General features: G+C 38.7%; 1 protein-coding gene across 3 annotated transcripts in view; it reads left to right on the top strand.

Moving 5' to 3' along the window:
* LOC124795619 (histone-lysine N-trimethyltransferase SMYD5) overlaps positions 1–27,611 on the top strand; it is a 76,224-nt gene that overhangs the window by 4,929 nt on the left and 43,684 nt on the right. For all 3 annotated transcript variants that reach the window (XM_047259701.1, XM_047259709.1, XM_047259694.1), the window contains exons 3-4: positions 11,131–11,258; positions 16,156–16,276. In XM_047259701.1, coding sequence (XP_047115657.1) covers positions 11,131–11,258; positions 16,156–16,276 — 249 coding nt within the window. The remainder of the gene's footprint in view (positions 1–11,130; positions 11,259–16,155; positions 16,277–27,611) is intronic.

The raw sequence follows: 27,611 nt of genomic DNA, 5'->3' as shown, positions 1-27,611 counted from the left end.
TATTGAAATACTTATTACCAGTTGAAATGTGCCCTTTTTTTTTGCAAGTGATAAATTTAAGGTAGACGAGCAAAAGGATATTTGTTCAGTGTGAGGAAACCAAATAAAGAACGTATTTGGTGATATTGTCTTTAACAGGCTGCTTGAATTTGCATGTGCGATGACCCGGTTGACTAAATTTCATTGCTAAATAACTTCAAAATGGAACAACATACACTCCTGGAAATTGAAATAAGAACACCGTGAATTCATTGTCCCAGGAAGGGGAAACTTTATTGACACATTCCTGGGGTCATACACATCACATGATCACACTGACAGAACCACAGGCACATAGACACAGGCAACAGAGCATGCACAATGTCGGCACTAGTACAGTGTATATCCACCTTTCGCAGTAATGCAGGCTGCTATTCTCCCATGGAGACGATCGTAGAGATGCTGGATGTAGTCCTGTGGAACGGCTTGCCATGCCATTTCCACCTGGCGCCTCAGTTGGACCAGCGTTCGTGCTGGACGTGCAGACCGCGTGAGACGACGCTTCATCCAGTCCCAAACATGCTCAATGGGGGACAGATCCGGAGATCTTGCTGGCCAGGGTAGTTGACTTACACCTTCTAGAGCACATTGGGTGGCACGGGATACATGCGGACGTGCATTGTCCTGTTGGAACAGCAAGTTCCCTTGCCAGTCTAGGAATGGTAGAACGATGGGTTCGATGACGGTTTGGATGTACCGTGCACTATTCAGTGTCCCCTCGACGATCACCAGTGGTGTACGGCCAGTGTAGGAGATCGCTCCCCACACCATGATGCTGGGTGTTGGCCCTGTGTGCCTCGGTCGTATGCAGTCCTGATTGTGGCGCTCACCTGCACGGCGCCAAACACGCATACGACCATCATTGGCACCAAGGCAGAAGCGACTCTCATCGCTGAAGACGACACGTCTCCATTCGTCCCTCCATTCACGCCTGTCGCGACACCACTGGAGGCGGGCTGCACGATGTTGGGGCGTGAGCGGAAGACGGCCTAACGGTACGCGGGACCGTAGCCCAGCTTCATGGAGACGGTTGCGAATGGTCCTCGCCGATACCCCAGGAGCAACAGTGTCCCTTATTTGCTGGGAAGTGGCGGTGCGGTCCCCTACGGCACTGCGTAGGATCCTACGGTCTTGGCGTGCATCTGTGCGTCGCTGCGGTCCGGTCCCAGGTCAACAGGCACGTGCACCTTCCGCCGACCACTGGCGACAACATCGATGTACTGTGGAGACCTCACGCCCCACGTGTTGAGCAATTCGGCGGTACGTCCACCCGGCCTCCCGCATGCCCACTATACGCTCTCGCTCAAAGTCCGTCAACTGCACATACGGTTCACGTCCACGCTGTCACGGCATGCTACCAGTGTTAAAGACTGCGATGGAGCTCCGTATGCAACGGCAAACTGGCTGACACTGACGGCGGCGGTGCACAAATGCTGCGCAGCTAGCGCCATTCGACGGCCAACACCGCGGTTCCTGGTTTGTCCGCTGTGCAGTGCGTGTGATCATTGCTTGTACAGCCCTCTCGCAGTGTCCGGAGCAAGTATGGTGGGTCTGACACACCGGTGTCAATGTGTTCTTTTTTCCATTTCCAGGAGTGTATTTAATTTTTTCCTTAACAATTATTTCTCGGCTCAACCTCCCCTGCAACACCTTTACAAACTTTTCACGCCATTTCTGACCACCTCGTATATGTCTTCCACAGACTATATTCATTACAAAATGTATGAGTGCATTCAGTAACATCAGTGCAATGTCTACTGAATTCAGAGAGTAACAATGTTTAGTCTTAAGATATGCAGGATGAGTTGTAACAGAATTATTGGTGTTAACTGCTGAAAGATCAAAAGCAGTGTAATGACACCCACAATATTTAGAAATTACAGAAATGCTTTGCAGACTTACAGTCGGCTGACTCTGTAGATAAAGAGGATTAACTCATTTAGAAATGTCTTCATGGCAGTCTCAAACTAACTTCTTAAGACAGAGTGCAGTTCGGTGTGGTTAAGTGTAAGTTAAAACAGAGAAAATGGAGAGTAAATGGTTAACATAGTAGATCAGAATATAATTGCTCCAGAGAGGATAACTCTGTTTTGCTTGACAAAATGGACTGCGGTCAAGAATTGACTCATTTCAAATGTTTCTATGAAGAGCTCAAAATTTCATCTGAGCAGCAGAGAAAATAGGGACAAAAAAGTGCTAAGCAAACATTTTCTGGGGAAATGTTAAGAATAAACTAAACTAATGGCAAAAGGTTAGGAGATGAATTTAAGTTAATGGGCATCAGTTTCAATGTGTTTTAACAAGCAATGTCAGAAGGTTCAAGGTATAAAATTAAACCATATATGCATGCTAATGTTACTCAGGTTAATATTGCACACACTAATACTAGTCATCTGTATTAAAGGCATGCTTGCATATTAGTATTCCAGAGATGATGATAATTTTTGTAACACATTTGCTATAAAAGTTTCTATAAAAATAAGTTAAAATCTTATCCAGACTTAATGGTGTGATCCTGTTAAAAATTTGCAGTTTGTGGACACTGTATTTACACTTAAAGAATGCAATACAAAAGTGGGAACAAACCATTTCCAATTACAGTTGCATCTTGAGACAAAGCTTTGAATAATTGGTCCAGACAAGTACCATAAGCAGGTTCAACTGGACACATGTTGCAGTAGTTATGCAGAGATAGAGAGACTTGCACAGAACAGACTCACATGGAGGGCTGCATCAAACCAGTCTTCGGACTAAAGATAACAACAACGAAGCAAACATTGCGCTTCTAATTACAGATCAGTTTCATTTCTTGTAGTTTATAGTTTTCATAAAGTAGCCTGCAATAGAATACAGAACCATGTCTCAGAAATTAAGTTTAGATATAGAACCAGTTTGACCACTGTATTGAAGTTATGGAGGGAGATAAACAAGACAAAAATGATATTACTAGCTTTTTCTGTGAGCCACCAAAATGACTTACTGTGTACATCATAACATACTACAAGGAATGTTGGTGTTGTGCTATTAATGAGATTGCTTTACAAGATTTAGAGAAGGGAGGGGGAGGTTAACCTGCATAAGCAAGATGATTACCTCAACATATGGTAAAGATGCACTCAAATGGTGGAACATAAAATATAGTGGCTTTGAACATCATAATTTGCTAGGTTCCATTTATTCACTGTGTATATTAACCTGGCATATATTTAATAGGTTTTAAGTTACCTTAATGTGTTCACTGATTACATAAGTATGCTGATCAAGAGGTCAAAATAACAACTGAACAAGATAATTTAAAAAGTAGTTCCTGTCAATAAAATCCTTGTGAGTGTGTGACCGCATTGTGCTGCTATTGCAAGCAGCTTTAATCAGAGTAAATTTAGCTCATTCTACAAGGAAAGAGCAGTAAAAATACTGTGGTCTTTTCAGTGGAACAATCCCAGCATTCACTTTAAAAATCTCAGAAAAACCACAGGAAACTTAAATGTGGATGGTTGTGCAGAAGTTTGAACCCTCCTTTGTTCCAGGTCTAAGGCCTCAACACTGTGCCACCTTATGACCTACTTGGTATTTTGTTTTGCTTTAAGTAACAAACTTGTATCAACGAATATATCTCAAGACTATGAATAGTTATATACGAGTCACATAAACAGCTACATTCGTTACACTGCATGCAGCTTTATTCTGTTTCATATACTACAAGCCAATACACCTCAACTCCATTCCATATCAGACTGTCTTCAAGTTGCTGCTTATAAATCTGTATTTGAAACACAAAAACAGCAGCAGAAATGTGTAAACAGCACTGTAGGATAAGAATGGGAACATTGAGAAGTAAATTACACTTTCCAAAAATAAACAAATTATTGGTGTAATATCATAGAGTAACAATGTGTAAGGTGCATAAGTATCTGAAAAATATACAATTATATTTTATACCATCTTCTTTCATTACAATAAAAATGGACTCATTAATTTTTACTGGCTGAAACAGGAAGCCATTGTCTCAAATTCTAGTGAAAAATCATAAGAATCAAAATTTCCAAAGACAACCATTCTTTCGCATGCAACAGCTTGTGAAATATTTTTCTCAATGAAAAGGTCTGAATAGACTCTGAGAAAGTTTAATTACATTGTCTTTCCAGTTTGGCTCTATGATATGTGGATGATGGCAGTAAACGAAAACATGTACAGAAGTTTCCTTTAAAACTTAAATACAGGTGAGAAGTTTATTGCCATATCTCAGCACAGTACACAGTGGGATTTGGTGCTTGATTGATGTTTTGAAACTATTTGCTGTTAAAATATTTTATGTGTGTTTAGGTTGAAAGCTAATTTCCAGATTTTATTCAGATATAGATATAAAGCTTCATGCAGCCAATAAAAATGACATTGTTATTCTGTTATGCACTGAGTGAGATCACAACATTACAGTGTGCCATCCTGGGATGTAGAATATTTAGTGTTAGTTTGCAAGTACAAGTAATTTGTCACAAGTTTTTTTACATATGATTATTCCTATTGAGTAAGTTGGATAGTGTAATTATTGTATGTGCCTCCAGAAACAGTTTTGTATGTACCCCCTGGCAGGTACAGTATAATTTGACAACGTTGAAAATGAAATCCATTTTTTTGTACATGAAATGGAGCAGGTTAAGTTTATATCAACAAAAAATTCAAAAGTTGAACATGAAAGGCATATAAATTAGCTTTTAGTTCAATGGATCTGGTTTTGGGATTCAGAATCATATGCCATATTCTCCGAGTTGATGCTTGACACATAACAAATCTTAACAAAAAGTGATGCTAAGTCATTCTTGGCCATGACAGTTCCCATGTGCCATTGTGAAACCTGTTATCAAAAAGGAGGAAATATTCAGTCTGTTGAAATTTATGGCATCTATCTTCCATGAATGCTCACGTAGACACACAGCACTGAAGAAATGGGTCCAATTGAAACTGGTGGTGGTAACAAACAATAAAAGTGACAACAATGAGTAATCTATGCCATTAGTGTTCCCTCATTTTATTATTTTTCTGATGGTAATGATTTTTATGACCAGATCTATGTAATTTTCTGTATTTTATTGTATAAATGTCATAAAGAAAATAATGGCAAAATATACTGTTTTATGCTTGAAATGTCTTTTTTTCTTTATTTAAATTTTCTGTTCTTTTACATTTCAAGCTGTTGTATATCCATTCCTTAAAGAACTGCCAAATCCAAAACATTTAATAGCTCTCTCATTTGATGTTGTAATTTTCTTACCATGTTGGTTTGGCACCCATTGATAATTTCACAGCTGAATGTTTAGCCATTAGTCCATGTTATCCATGAGAAACAAATGAGAATGTCTTGAACATAGCCAAGATAACATGTTAAGTGTCTCACAAGATAAAATTTGATTTGTAAAATTTCTGTGCTAATATGAATAACAAACTTAATGAACTATATATCCCTCATATTGCCCATTCTTCCATTCCTTGTTATCTCTCTAATAAAGTTAATGTTGATGTCTTTTTGAACTTCAACCTTGATTTTATTCACTTCCTTTTGTCATGTGACAGCTTCTGGGCTAATGCTAGATAAAGCAAGGAAGTATTTATTCTCTCAATAGCTAGCAAAGCTGATATCCATCCATCATGAATTAGTCTCTAAATGAATCTTCATATTCAAAATGTACTGGATTTGCATGTCATATTTTCTCCTAAGGGCTATTTTTTCAAAACGACTAGTACATGATCAAAGAAACTGTGTCCAAAGTTAAATACTATATTGCATTTAGGCAGAACTGTGTAAATGGCCAGGACAAACAAAAACAGGGTGTCACAAGTGGAATGGTGAATATTCAGGGATATGATAGGAATAATCATTCAAAACATAAAAGTCCAGTTAATATGGGGCTCTAAAGTGCACACCTCAAGAGTGATGAGCATGTCTTTAGCAGAAGAGATGTTTCACAGTAATGAAGATGACAAAATGCTCGTAGGTCTTAAGTTGAGCATTTTAGAACTTGTGTTTACTAGACTTCTTTCTTTGCCTAAAATGATCATTCCTGAATATTCCCTCTGGTAACCCTGCATAACAATTAAAAGGCATGAATATACACAATGTTGTAGTTAAATATGTGTTGGCACACACGGTGTAGCATGCAACCTAGTACATGGTGTAACTCAGTTATATTACATTTACCCCCTTCTCACTGAGGATTACACATGGGTTGGATAAAAAGTAATGGCAGCTTGGTTATAATTCATACCAGATGCTACTGATAGATGTTCATTGTATTACATGCCCTCAATATAATCTCATGTGTCACCTTCCTCCGTAAAGATGGAAGGCATCATTCACTGTCAGCACATCCATCTCTGTTGAATTCTTGGAAGGATGGAGCTATGGCACAGATGATGTCTTCATTTATGTTTTAGCATGTGCCATGAAGAGATTCCTTCAAATTGGTAAACAGGTTGCAATTGCACAAACTTGTATCAGATGAGTATGGTGGATGTTCCAGTATATTCCACCTCCATGTATGCAGTTGGAAGCGTAAGGAAGTACCTGAATTACAGATCATGTGTAAAAATTGTCTACAGTATACTTAAGAAGACTGTTGCCTTAACCAAGAATTTTGATTTATTATTTTAGCAACTTGTGGAGAGGGATCATAACCATCCTAAAGGTGTGGCTTTGCATTTTCAATAATATATGAAGTTTTAGGTGCCAATTATTGTCAAGCTACTGTATCAAATAGACCTGACTCTTTAAGGATATCTGCATTGAAATTGATATCTGTGACCATGAGGCAGTTTTAAAAATAATGAATACCAAAATACAAAGGGCTACTAAAACACACAGATTTAAGTGTTCAGAAAACTAAACAAAGACAGTAGTGTCATAACTCAATGAAGAATTCGAAACTTTTAGCTCAGGGCAGGACCATGTAGAGGAACTATGGAGAAAATTGAAAAGAATAGTTGACCATGCACCAGACAGATGCGTACCAGTACAACAGTTCATAATGGGAGGGACCTTCCATGGCACACAATCACTGTAAAGAAATGGAGATTACTGCATAATTGGTTTAAAACAAAGCATAGGGCTATAGACAGAGATGGCCAATGAAACTCATTTGGCTATCAAGAAACCAAAGCACAAGACCTTCAGTGACTACTGTAGCAGAACATTGTCAAAAAAGCTTTCACAAAACCTAAAGAAGTTCTGGTTACATGTAAATGCTGTTGGTGACACAAAAGTTAGTGTCCAGACACTCATGGGTGAGACAGGAACTGAAACTGAGAGTAGCAAAACAAAAGCAGAAATGCTTAACATAATTTTCAAAAATTCCTTTATAAAACACCACCCAAGAGCATTGCCCCAATATCAGTTTTACACAACTGAAAAGATAAGTGAAGTAGATATTAGTGTCATTGGCATTGAGAAACACCTGAAATCATTAAAACTGAACAAACCCCCAGAGCCTGAGGAATCCATATTAGATTTTTGCCCACTTTGTAGCTATGTTAGTCCCTCTGTTAACTGTAATATATAATAGATTGCTGCAACAAAAACCTTGCCCAGAAGTTGGAAGAAAGCACAGGTTACATCAGTCTACAAGAAAAATAGCAGAAGTGATCAACAAAACTGCTGTCAAACATCCTTGATGTCCATTCATTGTAGAATCTTAGAAAATATTCCAAGCTCATACATAATGAGGTTTGTAGAACAAAATGACCTCTATGCTAACCAGCATGGATTTCAAAACCATTTCATTTGAAATCTGTCTTATCTTTATCACATGACATACTGAAAGTTGTGGATCAGAGCAGTCAATTAGGTGTAGTATTTCTCAATTTCTGAAAAGCATTTGGCTCAGTACCACAACTACACTTACGAAAAATGTGATCGTATGGGGTAGTAAGTGAAATTTGTGACTGGACTGAGAAATATTTTGTAAGGAGAACACAGCACATTATCTTGGCTGTAGTAGTAACTTCACTTGTGCCCCAGAGAAGTGTGTTGGGTCGCTTGCTGTTCGTGTTTTATTTTAATGACCTTGCAGAAAATATGATTGATAATCTCAGACTGTTTGCAGATGATACAGTTCTCTACAAGGAAATACAGTCCGAAAAGCAGTAGCTCAAATAGTCAGTCAGATTTTAATAAGATTTCATCATGGAGCACAGTTGGCAGACTGCTTTAAACGATCAGAAATGTAAAATGTCCTCCACAAAACAGAGAAAATTTAGTGTCTTGTAACAACAGTATCAATGACTCTCAGTTGGAATATCTGTGTGGAACAACTTTTAGGGACATGAAATGGAATGATCAATGACCACAAAGGCTCAGTCGTGGGTATAAAGCATGTAGCAAACTTTGGTTTAATTGGTAGGCTACAAGGAAAGAATGTAATCAGTCTACAAAGCAGACTGCTCACAAATCATTCATGCAACCCATCTTAGAATACTGCTCAAGTGTGTGAAACCTGTACCAGATGGGACTAACAGGGAGTACTGGGCTTATACAGAGAAAAGCAGCAAGCGTGGCCAGGTTTGTTTGACCAGTGGGAGAGTGTTACAGAGATGTTAACGGGACTGAACCAGCAGACAGTTGAAGATATACTCAAACTTTTTCAAGAACAGGTTTTAAATGATGACTTCTAGAAATATAACACAAACCTGTACAGATAACTCCCATAGGGATTGTGAAGACAGGATTAGATAAATTACAACATCCACAGAGGCATTCTTCCTGCACTCCATACATGGGTGGAACAGGAAAAGACCTTATAACTGATACAGTATGGTGCACCATCTGCCATGCACTTATCAGTGGTTTGCAAATTACAGATGTAGATGGTAACTGCAATATGGTCACCCATGAATTAAAAAAACAATTATACTATCTATTTTTAAGCAATGTGTGTAGTTGATGGTGAAAGGGGCAAAGATTGCATGGATGATTTTTATCTCAGGTGTAAGAAAACTTAACTCAAAAAGTGGCCACTTTCTACTTTACAGTTCAAGCATTAATATTAGGAAGTCTCTGACCACTTTGTTTAATTTTTGTGTGTGTTTCCCATGTCGTATAAGGTAAAAGATGGATTGGTTCCTTCTGCAAAGATATGGGTAATTCTATTTCCAATGACGTAGTCTCTACTGGCCCCTATTCTGGACCAATAATTAAATATCACATCCGGTGATCCTCAGCTTTACTATCCTCTTCCTAAGAAAATCTACAACAGTGCCACACAAGAGATTGACACCAATTGTAACCGTATCTGGAGATGACTGCCTGATGGAAAAGATGTACAACAGTCACTCCAAAAGAAATGCACACTATTTTTTTTTTAATCCATCTTTCATTCTACATGTTTGAACGTTTTACAGTGTGTAGATAAATCCTTTAGGACCAATATTTTCATTTCTCCATATAATTTCCATCCCCCTCAACTGCCTTATGCCATCTTGGAACCAGCGCCTGTATACCAACATGGTAAAATTCTGGACCAACCTCTTGAAGCCACTGTTTGGCAGAGTGCACAAGGAAGTCATCATCTTCAAACATTGTTCCACGAAGAGAGTCTTTCAGTTTTACAAAGAGATGATAGTCACACAGAGCCAGTTCAGGACTGTAAGGCTGGTGTTTCAGTGTTGTCCATCCAAGTTTTGTGATCACTTCCATGGTTTTTTGACTGACATGTGGCCAGGCATTGTCGTGCAACAGCAAAACATCGTGCTTTTGCCGATGTGGTCGAACGCGACTCAGTCGAGCTTGAAGTTTCTTCAGAGTCGTCACATATGCATCAGTATTTATGGTGGTTTCACTTGGCATGATGTCCACAAGCAAGAGTCCTTCGGAATCGAAAAACACCATAGCCGTAACTTTTCCAACAGAAGGTGTGGTTTTGAATTTTTTTTTCCTTGGGTGAATTTGCATGATGCCACTCCATTGATAGCCTCTTCGTCTCTGGTGAAAAATGATGGAGCCATGTTTCGTCAACTGTCACAATTCTTCCAAGAAATTCATCTCCACCATTCTCGTACTGTTCCAAATGTTTGCTGCATACCATTTTTCTTGTTTCTTTGTGAGCCACTGTCAACATCCTGGGAACCCACCTGGCACAAACCTTTTTTAACGCCAACACTTTCAGTATTCTACAAACACTTCCTTCCCCTATCCCAACGTAGCTTGACAATTCGTTCACTGTGGTGTGTCTGTCACCAGTCACCAATTTATTAACTCTCTGCACATTGTCTGGCATGTGTGCGGTACGAGGCGTGCCGCTGCGAAGACAATCCTCAATATTGCCGTGCCCGCTTTCATCACGTAACCTGCTTTCCCACTGACTAACTGTACTGCGATCGACAGCAGCATCTCCACACACCTTTTTCAACCTCTTGTGGATGTTTCCCACTGTCTCGATTTCACAGCACAGGAATTCTATGACGGCACGTTGCTTCTGACGAATGTCAAGTGTAGCAGCCATCTTGAAGACATGCTGTGACAGCGTCAATCACGCGAACAGGTTGAATGAAGTTTGAAAACAAACGGGAAGGATGTATTTACACACTGTAAAACTTTCACACATGCAGAATGAAAACTGTATTTTTACAAAAATAGTGTGAATTTCTTTTGGAGTGACCCACATATATATAAATTTAAACCAGGCAGTACCATAAAATTATATTTTTCCAGCTTTGATGCACAAGAAGTGCTAAAGGCAGAGGGACAGGGGATTTTGCAAGACAGAAGGTAAAAATTCAATAATATTTTCAACAATTTTAAGAAATTTAAGTGTGATGTTAATGGTGGAAGCTATGTAAGTTGAATATATGCCCATCATCAGTGTCAACTACAACAGTGCGTTGTGTACGATCGGTAGACAAGACTGAATGACATTCTGACTAAAATCAAACACTTAAATCCAAAGTATTCAAATAGCATCACAGAACTGTACTATTAAAATGGGTGTTTCATAACAGCCTAAGTATCTGGAAGTAATGAAACAGTTAGCAAATACATATTTATGCTGACCATTTTGTATCTTAATTTTACAGTTCTACAGATTTTCAATATTGTTTTTGTTACAGGGAAAGGGATTGTTTGCTACAAAACATTTCAAGAAAGGGGACATACTATTTCAGGAAAGACCCCTAGTTTGTTGCCAGTTTGCTTGGAATGCGTCATATGGATATCTTGCATGTGGATATTGCATGAGGTGAGACTAACAATTCACATGTAGGAATTAACACTTTATTGTTTGAATAACTAAATAATTTGTGCTAGATAAGGTTATCCAAGATGAAAAAGTAAAGTATAATCATTTGCTCTACAGTGCATCCTAATTTTTTATATTACATGAAACTAGAAACTGCACTGCAGAAACTTCTTGTATCTGTGTATGAAACTATTTTAAAGAGCTTTATTTTCAGTGCTTATTTTTGTGACATTAATGAATGAATGGCTGGTTGCTCATTCAAAGATCAAAATAAGAAGAAGTAGAAAGAAAAAGACATCAGCCATTGTACAAGAAAAAGTTCCAAATAAAAGGGTGTTCTGTTTGCTATGATGTTGCTTTATCTTCTCCGTTTTCGATTCCCTTATGCTTCCAAGCATTGGGGTTGCTTCATTACATCCATTTCTTCCATTCCTCTGTAGTCTCACACAATCTTTTCATTTTTGTAATTGTTTTTCAACACCTTTGTCCCAGTTTCTTGACCCTGTCTTCTCATGTGGATTGGGAGGGGGGGGGGGGGGTCTCCCTCATCCAGTTCCCTGTTCACACATTTCAAATACTTGTATAGCTTTTCTTTCCTCTCCCATTCTCTTAAAGACCTGTATCATCTTAACCGATGCTCCTCAACCACCAGATGCATTGCTTTCTTCTGCCCAGCCTCTTCTCATATTCTTTCATTGCTAACTCTGTCTCTTCTGATCTTCCCTACTGCTCCCCTCATGAACTTCATTTCTATGACATTAATCCTACTAGTGGCAGGCTTTCCATGCCATACACTGTAACTGATGCCATAATGCACTATAAATTTACATTTTAGTTTTCATGCTTACCCCTTTCTTCCCTACTCTTCTGTGATTCATCTGATAATATTCTGAGACTGCTTTGTTAGTTCTGTTCTTCCTTAACTGTGTAGTATGGCTCCAAGATATTCAAGTGTTTTGTATTATTCCACGACAGCCTACTGAAGTTTTTCTGGTGTTTCAGCCACCAATAGTATATCACCTGCATAAAGCAATGTTTGCAGTTAGACTGGTTGTAGTCTTCACATTCAAAGCTTTGTTCTTTGACTTCACCTCTTGCATGTTTTTGTTATTTCATCTAGGAAGACGTGAAAGAGTAAGGGGCTGAGGCTATCACCTAGCTAGTCTTTCCTCCTCTGGGAATTCTCCCATAGGTTCCAATATACTAGATAAAGAATAATTCTATCCACAGCTACAACAGAATGTGGACAAAGAGAGAGAGCCAGAAGACATCAATTAATAATAGGAGGAGATTTTAGTGGTAGAATCACTCAGCACCAAAAATTAGCATGTGGTAGCATGGGTAGCCATGGTGGAGAGAGAACCCAAAACAATATAGGTAGGTGTCTGATAGAAATCTGCATGGAAAACCAACTGGCTAACTCCTTTTTTCCCCTCACAAACAAGTCCACAATACTACCTCTGAGTCAGAATGTAAAAAATAAAGCATTATCGATTACCTTATATATCCATAGGGTATACAGAATTACATCATGGATGTGAAGGTTGTATGAGGAGTAGCACTTGATGCAGATCATAGACTGTTGGTGATGGACACTGGGTTCAGGAAACCAGCTAAACCTAAAACAAAGAATTCAAGTTGATTAAACTGAGGAATTTCAGAAGGAAAAGAAAAAGGATCAGTATGCAGAATTGGTGATGACAAGGCTGCTAAGTAAAACTAATAAGATGGCAATATTAAAGTAAAGTGGATTGTGTTGATACCAGTCTTACTACAGTGAGTAGAAGATGTATATGGGAAGGTGGTAGTAGAAGATACAAGGAAGAAAAGAGTAAGTTTGTGGAATGCGGAAGTGAAGCAGGTGGTGAAGGATAAGACAGAAACCCGGAAAAGGTACATAAAATCTCATTTGGAGAAGACAGGTTGGAGTATAGGGAAAGAAGGAATGAAGTGGAACTTGTAGTGAAGGAAGCTAAATGGAAATCTTGGGAGGAATTTGGAAATATGGTTGAGGACAGGGCAACACAAGGAGCTTCTGGAAAACCAGACAAGCACTAAGAGGGGAATATGGGAAGCAAACAAGGACAGTTAAGGGTGAGAGTAAGCTAGTGTCAGAGAAACCGGTGGTGCTTGAGTTGTAGAGAAGACACTATGAAGAAAAGTTTTTAAAAAATCCAGAGGGAGTACACAAAGAAGGAATTATTGTTCGACACTATGAAAGACCAAGAAATGGACGCAGAGGTAAAAGAACATGAGACTGTGGAAATGGTGGTTGACCATGTAGAATAGGGAAGGCTGCAGGACCTGATGGGATAGCTCCAGAAATAATCAAGTATGGTGGAGCAGAGGTGGTAAAGGATTCCTAAGCCATTCCAGAGAGAGTGGTAGGAGAATAGTTTCCCAGATGAATGGAAGAACTAAGTTGTTCATACCACTGCATAAGAAGGGAAACAGGATGAGTGCGAGACCACGGAGCAATCTGTTTTTCAGCAGTAGTCTTATGAAGTCCATAGTCATACATAGAAGAAGAAATCATCACTTCCATATTGCATAATTCTGTAAACCTGAACTACATCTGCTGAGGGGATAACAATGCACCCAATTTCATACTTTCCTGTTTTGTTCTTGGAGGAAATTGTACACAGTAGCTTCTGTCCTGAAGGGCGATACATCAATGACATTGCAAGCATTTCTGTCTTATAATAAATAATAAATAATGCCACTGAAATCACTGAAGTGATACCTCATTGATGTAAAGCAGTGCTGGTCCTTTGGGGGCAATGGAATGTATTACAGTAGCTTTGATGTGAGCTATTATGCCATTACGTATGTTCTCCTCTCCTATCTTGAGTTATATTGACAGGACTACTTAGCACAGACATCATGTACCCCTTGTATATAATATTGAGTGAAGAAGAGATATTTTTATATTTGTTTGATGTGGGAAGGTAAAGCATTGTGTATATGGAAAATTCCAGGTTGTACCATTGTTATGATTCCATAATAAATTGGCTGGGTGGGCATGTAGCCTAGTCAAAGGAGGCTGATGGCTCCTTAGTATTCAAATCAACCTCTGGAGAGAAAACAGTTTCATGACTTTAAAGCTCTTAACATTTTCTTCTTTCTGCTGAAATACTTTGCCCGCTATTGTGAACAATGATTTTAATGTTTTTCTTGAAGTTTTAGCTCTCTATCAGCTTGTGAAGTATGTTAAAAAATATCAAATCTGTGGTTGGCAGAAGTACATTTATTGATCTGTAGGTACAGAACCCTAATCTCCTTCAAAGTAGTCTCTTTCAGAATGCACACACTTCTCCTAGTGCTCCCTCTGTTGTCACAAAAATTTCTGGAATGCATCTCTCGGAATGGTAGTTAGCAGGTCAACACATTCTGCATGATATCTTCTCCTGGCTCAAATCCCATTCCTTTCAGGGGCATTTTGAGTCTGGGAAATAGCCAAAAGTCATGCAGAGCCATGTTGGGGAAGAAGGGAGCCTGACAAATTGCAGAAATACTGTGCTTAGGATGGAAAATCAGAATCGGGTGCACAGAATGGGTGGATGTGTTATCATAATGAAACTGCTAAGTTTGTTCTGCCTACAAAGCTGGTGATTTGCATCACATGGCGTAACAAAGGTGATGAAGGCCCTCCTGGTAGCATTCCTTTCTGATGGTCTGGTCTTGGGGTGCACACACAGGATGGACCACCCATGAGAGTCAAAGAAAATGGTCAACATGGCCTTAACATTGCTACGGACCTGGTGTCCTCCTTTTGGCCTTGAGGATGTCAGATGTTTCCTCTATGATGACTACATCTTGGTTTCTGGGCTGTACCCATAAGCCCAAATCTCACCACCTGTGATCGTGGTGTTCAGAAAGTTGGGGTTACTGTCTGCATTGTCCAGACAGCATTGTGTATAATTACCAGACAGCATTGTGTTTTCTCCATTGTCAGCAGTTTCAGTATGAATTTTGCAGATATTCTCCTTGTGGACAAATAGTCATTCAAAATTAAGTATATTGATCCAAGGCTTACACCTATCTTGTTCACAGTTTTGTTTATTATGATAAGATGGTCTTTCATAGTTGAAGTCTGTACTTGATCAATTATGTCATTTGGGCTTGTTGACTATCTGTGTGAATGCAGTTTGCTGTCCACTGGTGTGTGGTCATCTTTGAAGCAGTTGTAGTACTCCTTTATCCGTAAGTTGCTCATTGCATCATCCTCAAAATCCTGTTGAATCTTGCAGGTGGTTTCCACTTTGAGATCACCAAGCTTTTGACAATAGTTGACGCAATATTTCTGCTCAGTCTGTGTCCCCATTTTACCACTTGCTGTACTCCCACAAGTACTCAATATGTGTCCTCACTCATTGGCTGTCATCAGCGACTAATGCTTTCTGCTAGCAGGAAAAATTTCACAACTGTACATGAATGTCCCTGACCACATCTTCATTGAAGAAAGTCTCCCACTCTTCATTGGTTTCCATGTGAAAGAAGAAGGTTCAGTACTTTTCGAATACACATCATATATTTGCATGTGACCATGATTTTGTATTATTCAGTGTTATGTCTGTGGGGTGGACACATCCTAATTGGTTGAGAAACCTATAAATGAAGAAAACTAGCAGTATGTGTCAGTATTGTGACAGGGGATGCATAACCCAAAAATTAAAAATGACAAAAGTAAAAAAGGAAGTATTAGATCCACCAGAATGTAACAGCAAAAGAAATTGGGAACAGTATCATTCTGTTGGAAGGATAGAGAAAAGATTAGCTGTTCATCAGCATAGGATACTGTTAGCAAATACACTGTAAATGAGCTAAGCAAGAAACGTTCTCCACAAAATATATAGCTACATTAACTCTTAATGAAGGTCATTATGGTTACTTCTAGGCCACTGGAAGGTGCTGAAGAGAATGTTCGAAGACTTTCTACAAAAAATGATATTGTTCTACCACATCCAGAATGTTGTCCAACAAAGAAAGATACCCATACTGAGTGCTCAGTTTGCAAGGTAAGTTACTACATTTTGATTGTAAAGCACACATTGTAGCACCTGAATCTTCGGTAAATTTTTTGTGCCAATAAAATGATTATCTTTTGAAAGGCTTTCTGCTGGATGTGTTTTTACTGAAAGTTGAAAAAATTGTGCATATTTTGAATGTGAACTTAGATACTTTTCGTGAAAGAAAAGAGAGAGCTTACACAATTTAGTGAAAGGAAAAAGCAACTGAACCTGTTAGGGATAATGGATTCCCCACCATTATATATTGAATTGAACATGTTTATTCTGTGTTACCATAAACATTTGTAAACTTCATTTTGTGTTTGCACAGTTCCATTAATGAAATGCCATTTTAGGAGACTCTGAATCAATTAGATGTTTTTCATAATCATTAAAGACGGGTAATAAGATTTTAATGCACTAGTTGTGAGGTATGAAAGATCTGGAATAAATATTACTTTTTATTCTTAGGGCTAGGTATGTAAGCTTCACTGACTAGAAAGATTTTGCCTTAGTTCAGAAAATGAACCAAGTCCACCAATTTCCTTCATTGTGTATGACCTAATGTTGACCAATGAGCAAGTTCAGTGTAGCTCTAAATTAGCTATAGGCATGCCTGACACACGAAGCATGGAATGCATTTGAACTCTGAAGGGAAAAGATTTGTTTATGATTGTGTTAGTGAAATAATTAAAGAAAGACTTCTAAGGAATAGAAAAATCTAACAGCTTCCTGGACATCCTTCCAACAACAGTGAGGAAAGCAAAATGAACCAGAAAGAAGAACAAAAATACAACACTGCTAACGTTTCTAATTTAAACTAAAGGTATGTGATGCTGTAAATATGATTCCCAATTACCAAATTGTGAATACACCCGATCTAAAAATTTATCACCATAATGTGCAATCCCTGCATAATAAGATCGATGAAATGAATGTACTGTTAGCAGATGAACTTAACGATCTCTCTGTGTTATGCATTTCTGAGCACTGGTGTAACCTAGAATTAATCCATAATATGAAAATGAACAAATTCATTTTGGCTGCTTACTACTGCAGGAACAACAGCTAGCAGGGTGGGGTAGCAATCTACACAAAGGATTATGTAGATTTTATTACCCTACCTAAGTTAACTAGAACAAATGTCGAAAAGGATTATGAAATTGCAGCTGTAAAAATTACTCAGTTCAACCTGATTATTGCTGCAGTTTACTTATCACCATCTGGAAATTCTGAACTTTAAACAAAATGGAGTCATTGCTAAATAAAGTAAATAAAATGGATTGTGAGATGATAATATGTGGTGACTTCAATATTGATTTCCTCACAAATAGTGAAAGTAGGGAGACACTTTTGAACCTTGCAACATCCTATAATTTAAAGGCTGAAGTAAAAGCCGCTACCCAACTAACAGGAACTTGCCAAATGGCTCTAGATCAGTTTCTAGTCAAGAAGAGTTTACACGACATCTCACTAAAAATTGTCAATGCAAGTTTTGGTGACCATCTTGCTCAGATATTAAGCATAAAAGTACAAGGCCGTATTATTAACAACATATCTTTCAGAACCGCATGTAGAAGTTATAATCAGGATAATGTAAGCTACTTCAAAAACTTATTACAGAAAGAAAAGGTCAGAAGTGTACAAAATGAATGATGTGAACGAAAAATTCAGTACTTTCATTGATTAGCCCATTTCTTTGAAACTGCATTCCCACTGAAAACATTAACCATACGGGGGAATTCTAGAACAGACAGCTGGATCACAAGGCGTATAAGGGTTTCATGCCAGAAGAAAAGACTACTTCATGAAATATGTAACTAAAAAAATTCCTCACCTAAAGTATGCACATACTATAAAAATATTCCAAAATATCAAATAAAGTAATAAATGCAGCAAAAATAATGCATAATGATGAATTCATTTATAATTCTGCTAATAAATCGAAGGCTGTGTGGAGTGTTATAAAAAAAGAATATGGAGAATACAGTCCTGCAAAAATATAACACTATCACATAAAAATAAAAAACTAACAAATCCCTTAGAAATAGCCAACACATTTAACAAATTTTTCACAGGTGTTGCTGATAATTTGTTACAGTCAAACTTTAAGAGCAGCAAATGAATATAAAATAAAGAATTTTTAACGTCTTGCAGCCCCATCAGCAACTGTGATAATTAAACATATAATATGTCAGCCTTAGTTGAAAATAGAAACCAGTCTTTACCAAGGTTTCAGCCAAAATAATTTGGCCTTCTTCAGAAGCTATTGACACTAAACTATTGCATGCCAAAGTTTACTGTCAATAGCTTCTGAAGAAGGCCAAATTATTTTGGCTGAAACCTAGGTAAAGATTGGTTTCTATATGCAACTGAGGCTGACGTGTTCCATATTTGAATATAAAATAAGTACATGTATAGGATCACTGTACATCAGTTCTGTTTCACAAGATGAAGTAGATAAAGCAATAAAAGGACTAAAAAATTCCAAGTCTGCAGGCATTGGTGATACTAGAAAAAGTTATGTATGACAAACTTCTGAAATTTATAAATAGACACAGCATCCTATGTAATGAACAACATGGATTCAGAAATAAGAGGTCAGCAACAAGTGCTATTTACAAGTGCATCAGTTCCATCCTTAACCTGATGGACATAAAACAAGAATCAAGAGGAGTATTTATTGATTTGTCAAAAGCTTTTTAAATGGTGGATCATAAAATTCTGCTATCAAAGCTTAAAAGATATGGTACTCGAGGTCTGTCCAACAAATGGATCAGTTCCTTCCTGGCTAATCGTAAGCAGACAGTGTGCATCAAGCACACAAATATTGAACTGAATACTGTAACTGAACACTTATCTGACTATCAATAAATTAAATGTAGTGTACCCCCAGAATCAGTAATGGGATCCCTTCTGTACATAAATGATCTAAACTTAAATGCTGATGCACATAAAACAATCATATTTGCATATGACACCATGCTTCTACTAAAAGGAGACAACACTGAACAGTTACAGCAGGCAACAAACATGGTCACGAAACAACTTAGCAGCTAGGCACAGAGTAATCAGCTTGTAATAAACAGTAAAAAACCATTGCACTAAAATTCTACAATGTTCCTAACAAGGACATGTTTATCCCATCAGTCTTTATCAATGATGAACCAGTTGGTAACAATACTGAAACCAAGTTCTTAGGACTTTGGCTGCAGAGCAACGTCAGATCGAATAAGCTTATTGAATATCTCAATGCAGAACCGAGCAAAACATGTTACCTTCTTTGCTCATTAAAATCATGCTGTAGTGAGAAAACAGTAATGAATGCATATCATGCCTACTTTCATTCTCGTCTTAGATATGGGGTCACCTTCTGGGGAAACTCTAAAACAGCTAACTGCACATTTGAACTACAAAAAAGGGCCATTAGAATCTTGTTTGGGTGCCAGCGTAGAGACTCTTGTAAACCTCTGTTTAAGAAATCTGGTATTCCTCCATTAACATCTGTATACATTGTAGAAACCTTGTAGAAACCCTTTTGTCCTTTAAATTAAATGTGATAGGTAAGGACTGCAGACTGCAAAAATACTGTGATATACATTATCATTTTACCAGACAAAACAGAAACGTACATATAACTCAAATCAGCACAGCTCTGTGCCAAAAAGGTGCTTTTCACATGGGAGTTAAGCTTTATAACAAACTTCCTGAAAACATAAAAGCTGTTGCTGAGGTCAATATCTTTGGAAAATCTCTAAAGTCATATTTACAGCATCACTGCTTTAAATCCATTGAAGAATATTTAAATTTATGAAGTAAGTGTGTTATATAAATACTTATGTATGAAGTGTATTGTTGTAACCTTAAATATATATGCCTAGAAATGACTTGCAGCTGTATATTTATAACTTGACTTGTCCAATGTCTTATGCATAAGCTGCTGTGTAGACAAAAAAATACAATCTACGTAAGCCATTGACAAGATTATCACTGTTCGACTGCAGTTATTAATCAGTTACTAATCTTACATCATAGCTGCAAAGTATTTATTATTGAGGAATTTGTGCTGTAAAGATGGATAAAAATAAGCAGAAAAATTTGCACTCTTCAAATTTGTTCACAGTGAGAAAGATATATTGCCAGAACTTGTGTTGTTCCAGTGTAAGGACATAATTCAAAACTAAAACATTGATAAGGCAACCAGGGACAACAAAGGAAAGATGTGGAAAGAAACACTGCAACAAATTATTACTGGAAAAGTTAAAAAAATTATTTCAACAACATAAAGAAAAACCATTATTTCTAATTTTTGTACAGTATTTCTGTCCAAGCATAACCCCAGTTTAAATTGATTTATTGTTTGAGTCCAATAATGGGTTTACAACTTCATATGACTGTTGTTGTACAACTACATGTGGTTGTTGTGTACCCCATATTCTCACATTATGATGGTTAACCTTTCCATTCAAACGGAATGTTTCCTCGTCACTAAACACTAATCATGGAAGAAAACTGCCATCCTTCATTTAGCCAAGAAAAAAATTACAGAATTCCACAGATTGTTATTTGTCACCTTCACAAAGAGTTTGCAGTAGCTGAATTTTGTATGGTTTTGTGTGTAGCTGTCAACACAACACATTCCAGATGGACATCGGGGGCATTTTGAGCTGTTGAGCTGCACGGCGATTGGTTTTCTGTGGACTCCTTGTGATACTATTGTGGATGTGTTCGACGTGTGTCAGATGCTTGGGGATGGCCCGGCAATTTGCCTTTACACAAACAATCTGTTTCTTGGAATTGTTCATGCCATCATCTAATGCTCTGTGCTGTAGGAGGAGCCACATCATACCTAGTACTGCAAAATGTAGAACACAAAACGCTTTCTGTTGTCCCTTCACAATTATTACTAGAACTGAAGTGGGCACACATTGCTGCCACCTTGCAGGAACCAGCTAAAACTGGAGTGCCCTTTCCAACAGTACGTTTTTCATGCACATCTCTCAAATAACATAATAGTTATGTTTTTTTTTAAAAAAATTGGATGATTGGTTTTGATACACTCTGTATAATACTCTGTTGTTGCACTTAAAATGCTGCTCTTTCAAAATGTAGTGTTGTCAGTCCCGTGGCGAATACCATACATCATTTGGCAGCTAAAAGATCATGGTCCTCTGGTGTTGGTAGTTGGACCACTTGTACGATTTGACTTGGAACACATACAGTTTCCAATAGTGGTACTGCATTGGGCTTTCAGCTGTTTGCTAGTGTACGATGCATATGTATATACTGTAGATAATTGGCTATGAATTTAGACGGCTTTCTATGTGCATGAAATTTTCAACAGTTCACAGGTTTTAAAGCCAGTGTTATTCAGTGCTAAAGAAACTATCAGAGCAGGAAGCACAGAGTTATACATTTGCATTTTCTAAGCTAATAAAGATATAAGTGCTGATTGGCATACATGTACTTACTATTTCAGTTCATCTGCACCATTACTTTTGCCAGAACAGTTTATACTTGAAGATGGTATTCAGTAGTTAAATTCTCATCCTCTTGTGAACACTGGCTTATGTGAGATTTGATATAAAATGTGTAATTTCTGCAGTTCAAGTCTAGAGAGCATTTGTGTGTAATGAGATATTCTCTTGGAAGCAGTTATAACTTATGCTCATTGCTTGCATCAGCAGCAATTTCCTTAAGTTGATCTTGAATATCAAAAAAATATTTTATATGTAAACTGAAGGTGGACGGGGGAGAAAGGAAAGGGAAGGGATTACTGATGTCAGTTGCATCGAGATGTTTAAGTGGAATAAGCAGCGACAAGCAAAAATGTGTACAGGACCGTGATTTGATCCCTGGCTCTCACACTTACTGGGCAGGTGCATTAACTACTGTTCCATCAGGGACAAGTGTTATCACAACTGTACAGACTCGGCATGCCTCACAGCTGACCCATATTCCCACTGAGTGCCACGCATCTGCAGTCCCTGTTCATTTCCCTCGTGCTCACTACTCTGAGATTTCCGAAGGAGGTCGGACATACTTGTGCATCCACACTGAAGAAGGTGGATCCATTGTCCAAGTAGCCAAATCGATTACATGAATGCATGGTGCCTGTTCTTTTGGACATGTCAGAAAGAATGGAGGGAATGGACAGGGACTTGAGAGTAGGTGGTGCTCTGTGGGAATGTGTGTCGGCCGTGAGGTGTGCCGAGACAGTGCACACAGTTGTGATAACACTGTATCCCAGATGGCACAGTGGTTAGCACACCTCCCTAGTAAGGAGGAGATCGGGGGTTTGAATCTTGGTCCTGTACACATTTTCACTCGTTGCTGCTGATTCTGTGTAATGTCCCGATGCAGATGACATGTGAGATGTTATGTGGAATAAGCAGTGACGAGCAAAAATGTGTACAGGACCATGATTTGAGCCCAAGATCTCCTGCCTACTAGGCAGGTGCATTACTGTGCCATTGGGGACAGAATGTTATCACAACTGCAAGAACTATCTCAGCACGCCTCACAGCTGACCCACATTCCCACCAAGCACCACCTATCTGTAGTCCCTGTCAATTTCCTCCATTCCCACCTTTCCTTTCCTTTCTCCCGTCCTCCAACTTCATTGTGCATAACAATGTATCACAGCTGCAGAGGCCATGTGGTGTCTGTTCTTTCAGACATGTCCAAAAAACAGACACCACACATTCATATATACAAAAATTCTTGTTTGCACAAAATGTAGACCATTATTGGATTGTGAACTGATGACTGCAGCTGAACTTGACTTTATCCATGAAATTTGCCTTTTGTGGTGTGCGAATAAGAAGGTGGGTGTGTAAATCGCTGCAGAGAGGGTGAGAGAACGTGTTTTTTGGTGTCAGCAGTGTGCTCTCTCTTTATCCCACACCACACTCTCCAGCAGTTGCATAGCCTGATAACTGGCAGCACTGGAACAAGTGCCACATTGGGCTACTGTTTATGCTTCTAACATGCCCTCGATAAATTTGTTTACTTGGAAAACTATCACTGTAGCATTTGCTTCATCCCAGCTGTAATGAACTTTACAATGGCTAAGTACCTTCACCATACTAAAACTAGCATGAAAATCAGTGCTAAAATTTCTATTTGCACCCTGAAGATCTTGCAATTGACAGATGTGTCAGAATGATGCTTAGCTGGAGCACCATGTGGAAGATTGCACCTTGCCACTGCACATTGCTCCATCACCCACCTTGTTAAGTACACACCACTGGTGCGAAAGTGGATCCAGTTTCAAGAGGAAATAATCTGGGATTAATGTTAGTCAACACTTATTCCTGACATCAGCCTGATTGAAGTTCGTTTTTTGTGCTAATCTATGACAGATATTTTATTCATAGGGCTCTTTATGTTCCCACAGCTGACATTTAATGCCCCATCTGCAATGTTTAGTGCTGCCCCAAGAAGGAACATTGGGTTAGTGTTCTCTTGATAATGAAGTCATATGACAGAACTCCAGCTCAGATTAGACAAAGGGAGGGCATGGAGTAGGCTGTGGCATTTTTGAAGGAAAGATCCCATTATTGTTCTGACTGTAATTCTAATGCCTTGACTCTTATGCCACTTTGCTAAGTACCTGCTCTCAATGGAGGAGTCCATGCAGTGAGCACATCTTAGATCAAGAGACTCTGCACATGATTTAAAAAAAGAAACTACATTTCTAATGTTCCACATGAATAAGAATGTGACATGAATTATAGTATAAAAGCCCATAAGTCTTCCCAAATGTAGAGAGTAATTGTGCAGACTGTACCACACAACTGTATGATACCTGCTTGCTGAAGTTCCATACTCTCTGGAAGATCCTTTTATTTGGAGATACCTTCAGCATTCTGGCAGAAGAATTATCTTCACAGCTGATGTGCTGTTCACTGTTGTGCAGACTATAATAAGAGAGTGACTTTTTTGGAATGAAAGAGATGACTGCTGTCAAAATGCAAGTAGTATTGATGTTAGTGGGCTTGATATGAACTGAAATACAGATTAAACAGTGAGAGAGGTGGAGGTTGACCAGGAAGGTGGCATGTGGGCTGAAGAAGACCAAGGAAGCAAATGGGAGAGTCTACGGAGAACCCAGGTGTAAGACCTGCCGAATTCACCCAACCAGCACATCTTATTCCAGTATAATCACAGGCTTCCGTATCCCTTCAGAAACAGGGGCCACCTGTGAAAACAGCCTTGTTGTATACCAACTCTGCTGCAACTTTTGCACAAGCATTTAAGTAGGCATGGCCACACACCAACTGTCCACTCGAATGTCCATCACCAAACTGTTGCCAAGAGTAGAGCTGACTAGCTAGTGGCTGAACACAATGTGCACAATTCCAGTGACTGCTTCACAACCCATGCTATCTGGATCCTTTCCTCAGCCTGCTGTTCTGAGCTCCATAAATGGGAGTTATCCTTGCAGCACATCCTTTGTTGCCGTAATCCTCCTGGCCTCAGTTTTCACTAACCCCCTACACCATACCCTCTTCCCTACAGTCTCTCATTCTGTCAACTGCTCTCAATTGAATCCCCCATGTCATTATCATTGTGTGCTGCACAAACTCAGCAGTTCTAGTGCTCACTTGTCGCATTCCTATTCTGTCCACCTGCTGCCTTTCCCCCCTGCATTCCTATGTTGTATGCCTCTCTCCAAGCTGTCAGCTATCCATCTCCAACCCTCCCCCCCTGTCCTCCCACTCCCCATCTCTCTTCTCTCTTCTTCCATCACTCATTCAACTCAACACAACACAACACCACAACCCCTCAGCCCAGTCCACCTGCCAAACTGCAGTCCCAACTTTGTGTTGGGGGCAAGATGAAAGTGAAAAAGAGAGAGAGCGAGTCAGTATGATTTTGCCAGGATTGTTTTATGGTTATACTTTGACAAAATCCTAAAGAAACAATCATTTTTGAAATTGCGATCATGCTTATGATGTGATGTAAACGAACTAACATTGCAGACCATTTGCTTCTAAATTCGACAAATATTTCATGTAATGTGTGAGTGAAACATATCAGGGAACAATGTAAATTCTTCAGAAATATTTAGAAGACAGCAGATATAAAGAACAAAATTTGCTCTATGAATTAGAGAGCCAAAACAGGATAAATATTGACTAAGAAAGCTTATACCCAGAGAGCCCCCTCTTGCATCTCCCCCATCGCAACTGGATGTGCTCTGTGATTTTCCCCTTCCTACCCCAGCTTACTCTGTGCCACCATCAGCATGAATAGTGAGTATAAAATGTTGAACATATGAAATGGTTTAGTTTTTTATTCCCCTGTTTTCTCATCAAGGCTGATAAAATATTATGGAAGACAGGTACTGATGTGGGCAACTGGTGCAGATAGGGTACAAGAGAGAAATGTTGAATAGGCAAGCTGGTGAAGATGAAATAGAGCAGAAGTGTTTTAACATGTGAAAGCTTGAGGGGAGGAATTATGTATGTTCTCCACTGATGCTCTGATTTCGTTTTCTTTGAGTAGCTAAGTTTTACATTTTTCCTATCTACATTGGTCCAAGTTTCCTCAACCTCCTCCTCTTCCCCCCCCCCCATGTCAGATCTAAAGATTTTTTTCTACATTTGTCCTATATGTTTTGTTCTTATTGTCATTTAGCTAAACAACGTACAGCATCTTTTGCATGGTTATCTTCGGAAGCTGACCCAGCAGGGCAAAAATTCTAAAATTACCATTTCAGATATGACTCAGTGAGCTTGTAAACTAACTAAAGAACTGAATCTTACAGGAACTATGCGATACATCTTCATCCTAAACAACTGATAGTTACACCCTTTCTGCTTTTAAGTTAGATTACTCTGACAACTAAACACACTGCATATTTGCATAGTGCATGCAAAGTACGTGTGGATGCTACCGTTTTGATTCAATGATCTGAAATTGTATCCTCATAACATTAAATCCAAGGTGTCCAACAAGATACAAAATTCATGTAGAAAATATTCACACAAACATTATTTATGTGACAATACTAATAGAGTGTTCTGCAAAATCCTGTTGTGTGGCAAAAATACTATCGAGCAAAAAAGTGATACATTAATACTCATCAGGGAGGAAAAATGGGAAATAAACCTTAGAAAACCGTTATTCAACTGCATATGAAAGTGCACATCTAATCATGCAAAAAGGTTCATTAAATACTATTATTTTTTCTATTTTTAATGTTGACTGGCAAAACTAGACGTGAAGAAAATGTGTTTTGAAGACTGTACTTTTGAGGTTGATTGGGTGACATGTAGTTCAGGGGCAGTATATGACTAGATGAATGTCAGAAAGCTAAACACTCTCAAGTTGGCCTGTAGAACCAAATTTTAACAATTGAATATGTCTGAAGCAGGGCAGTCTTTGCCTCTTAAGTCTGTCAAATTACTGTGTAACCATGATAACTGGACTGCAGAGTTGGTAGCTCCTTCACTGCTGTGTTGCACCCCATGGAGATCAAGAAAGTCTCAGTTCCGAAACAGGTCATCTTTGACTTAGAATTTCCCAACCCCCCTCTTTGTTGTGCAGAAAATATTTTCTTCTTACAGTTGATGTATTTGGATCCATAGATTGAGTATAGATGTACACATTCACAGTATAGCATAGATGTGTTCAATAGCCCACTACAATAACTCTGGTGTGTAAATCTGAATGTATAATTACTCAACTATCACAAGCCGTCTTTGTCCATAGATGAAAAAACTATTGTTGTGATTCCATTGTGCAGTGAAGGAAGGGGGGGGGAGGTGTTTTTAGGGGAATTGGGGACAGATGATTGGTACATATACTGCTGTCATGTTCTGCTGTGAACTGGCTTAGTAATACATGGGCCAGGGTGCTGGTCCTGGACACTTTCTGCAGCTCAGTAGCTGTACAAGAAAGTGAAAGAGAACAGGTTGATGACACTTCAGCATAGCTCAGCAGAGACTTATGTCAGTCTTTACTGCAGGACAGAGTTGAAACTGCCACCACACGAAAGAAATAGTATAATATCTTGTGAACAGCATGAGAACTAAACAAACCTAAGTTAGATAATAATGACTAAAGCCACAAAATATCCCGTCATGCTTCATAATATTGAATCTATTGTCTAGCAGAATTGCAGACAGTTATTACTGAAATGTTCATGAGAACTCTGTAATGAATAAAAAGCCTGTACCCGGAGTGCCACCACTCCCCCCCCCCCCCCCCCCCTCCCACCCTTGTCACTGCCCCACATGCTCTGGTTCTCCTCCTACAATCTTACTCGGTGTGACCATCAGCGTAGCAGTTCGTGTGAAATGTGAGTAATGACCTGTTTTCTCTTTTTACTAAT

Source organism: Schistocerca piceifrons, chromosome 1, assembly GCF_021461385.2.
Source record: "Schistocerca piceifrons isolate TAMUIC-IGC-003096 chromosome 1, iqSchPice1.1, whole genome shotgun sequence".
Taxonomy (NCBI): domain Eukaryota; kingdom Metazoa; phylum Arthropoda; class Insecta; order Orthoptera; family Acrididae; genus Schistocerca; species Schistocerca piceifrons.
The sequence above is the reverse complement of the archived record's forward strand: the minus strand, read 5'-3'. Positions and strand labels throughout refer to the sequence as shown.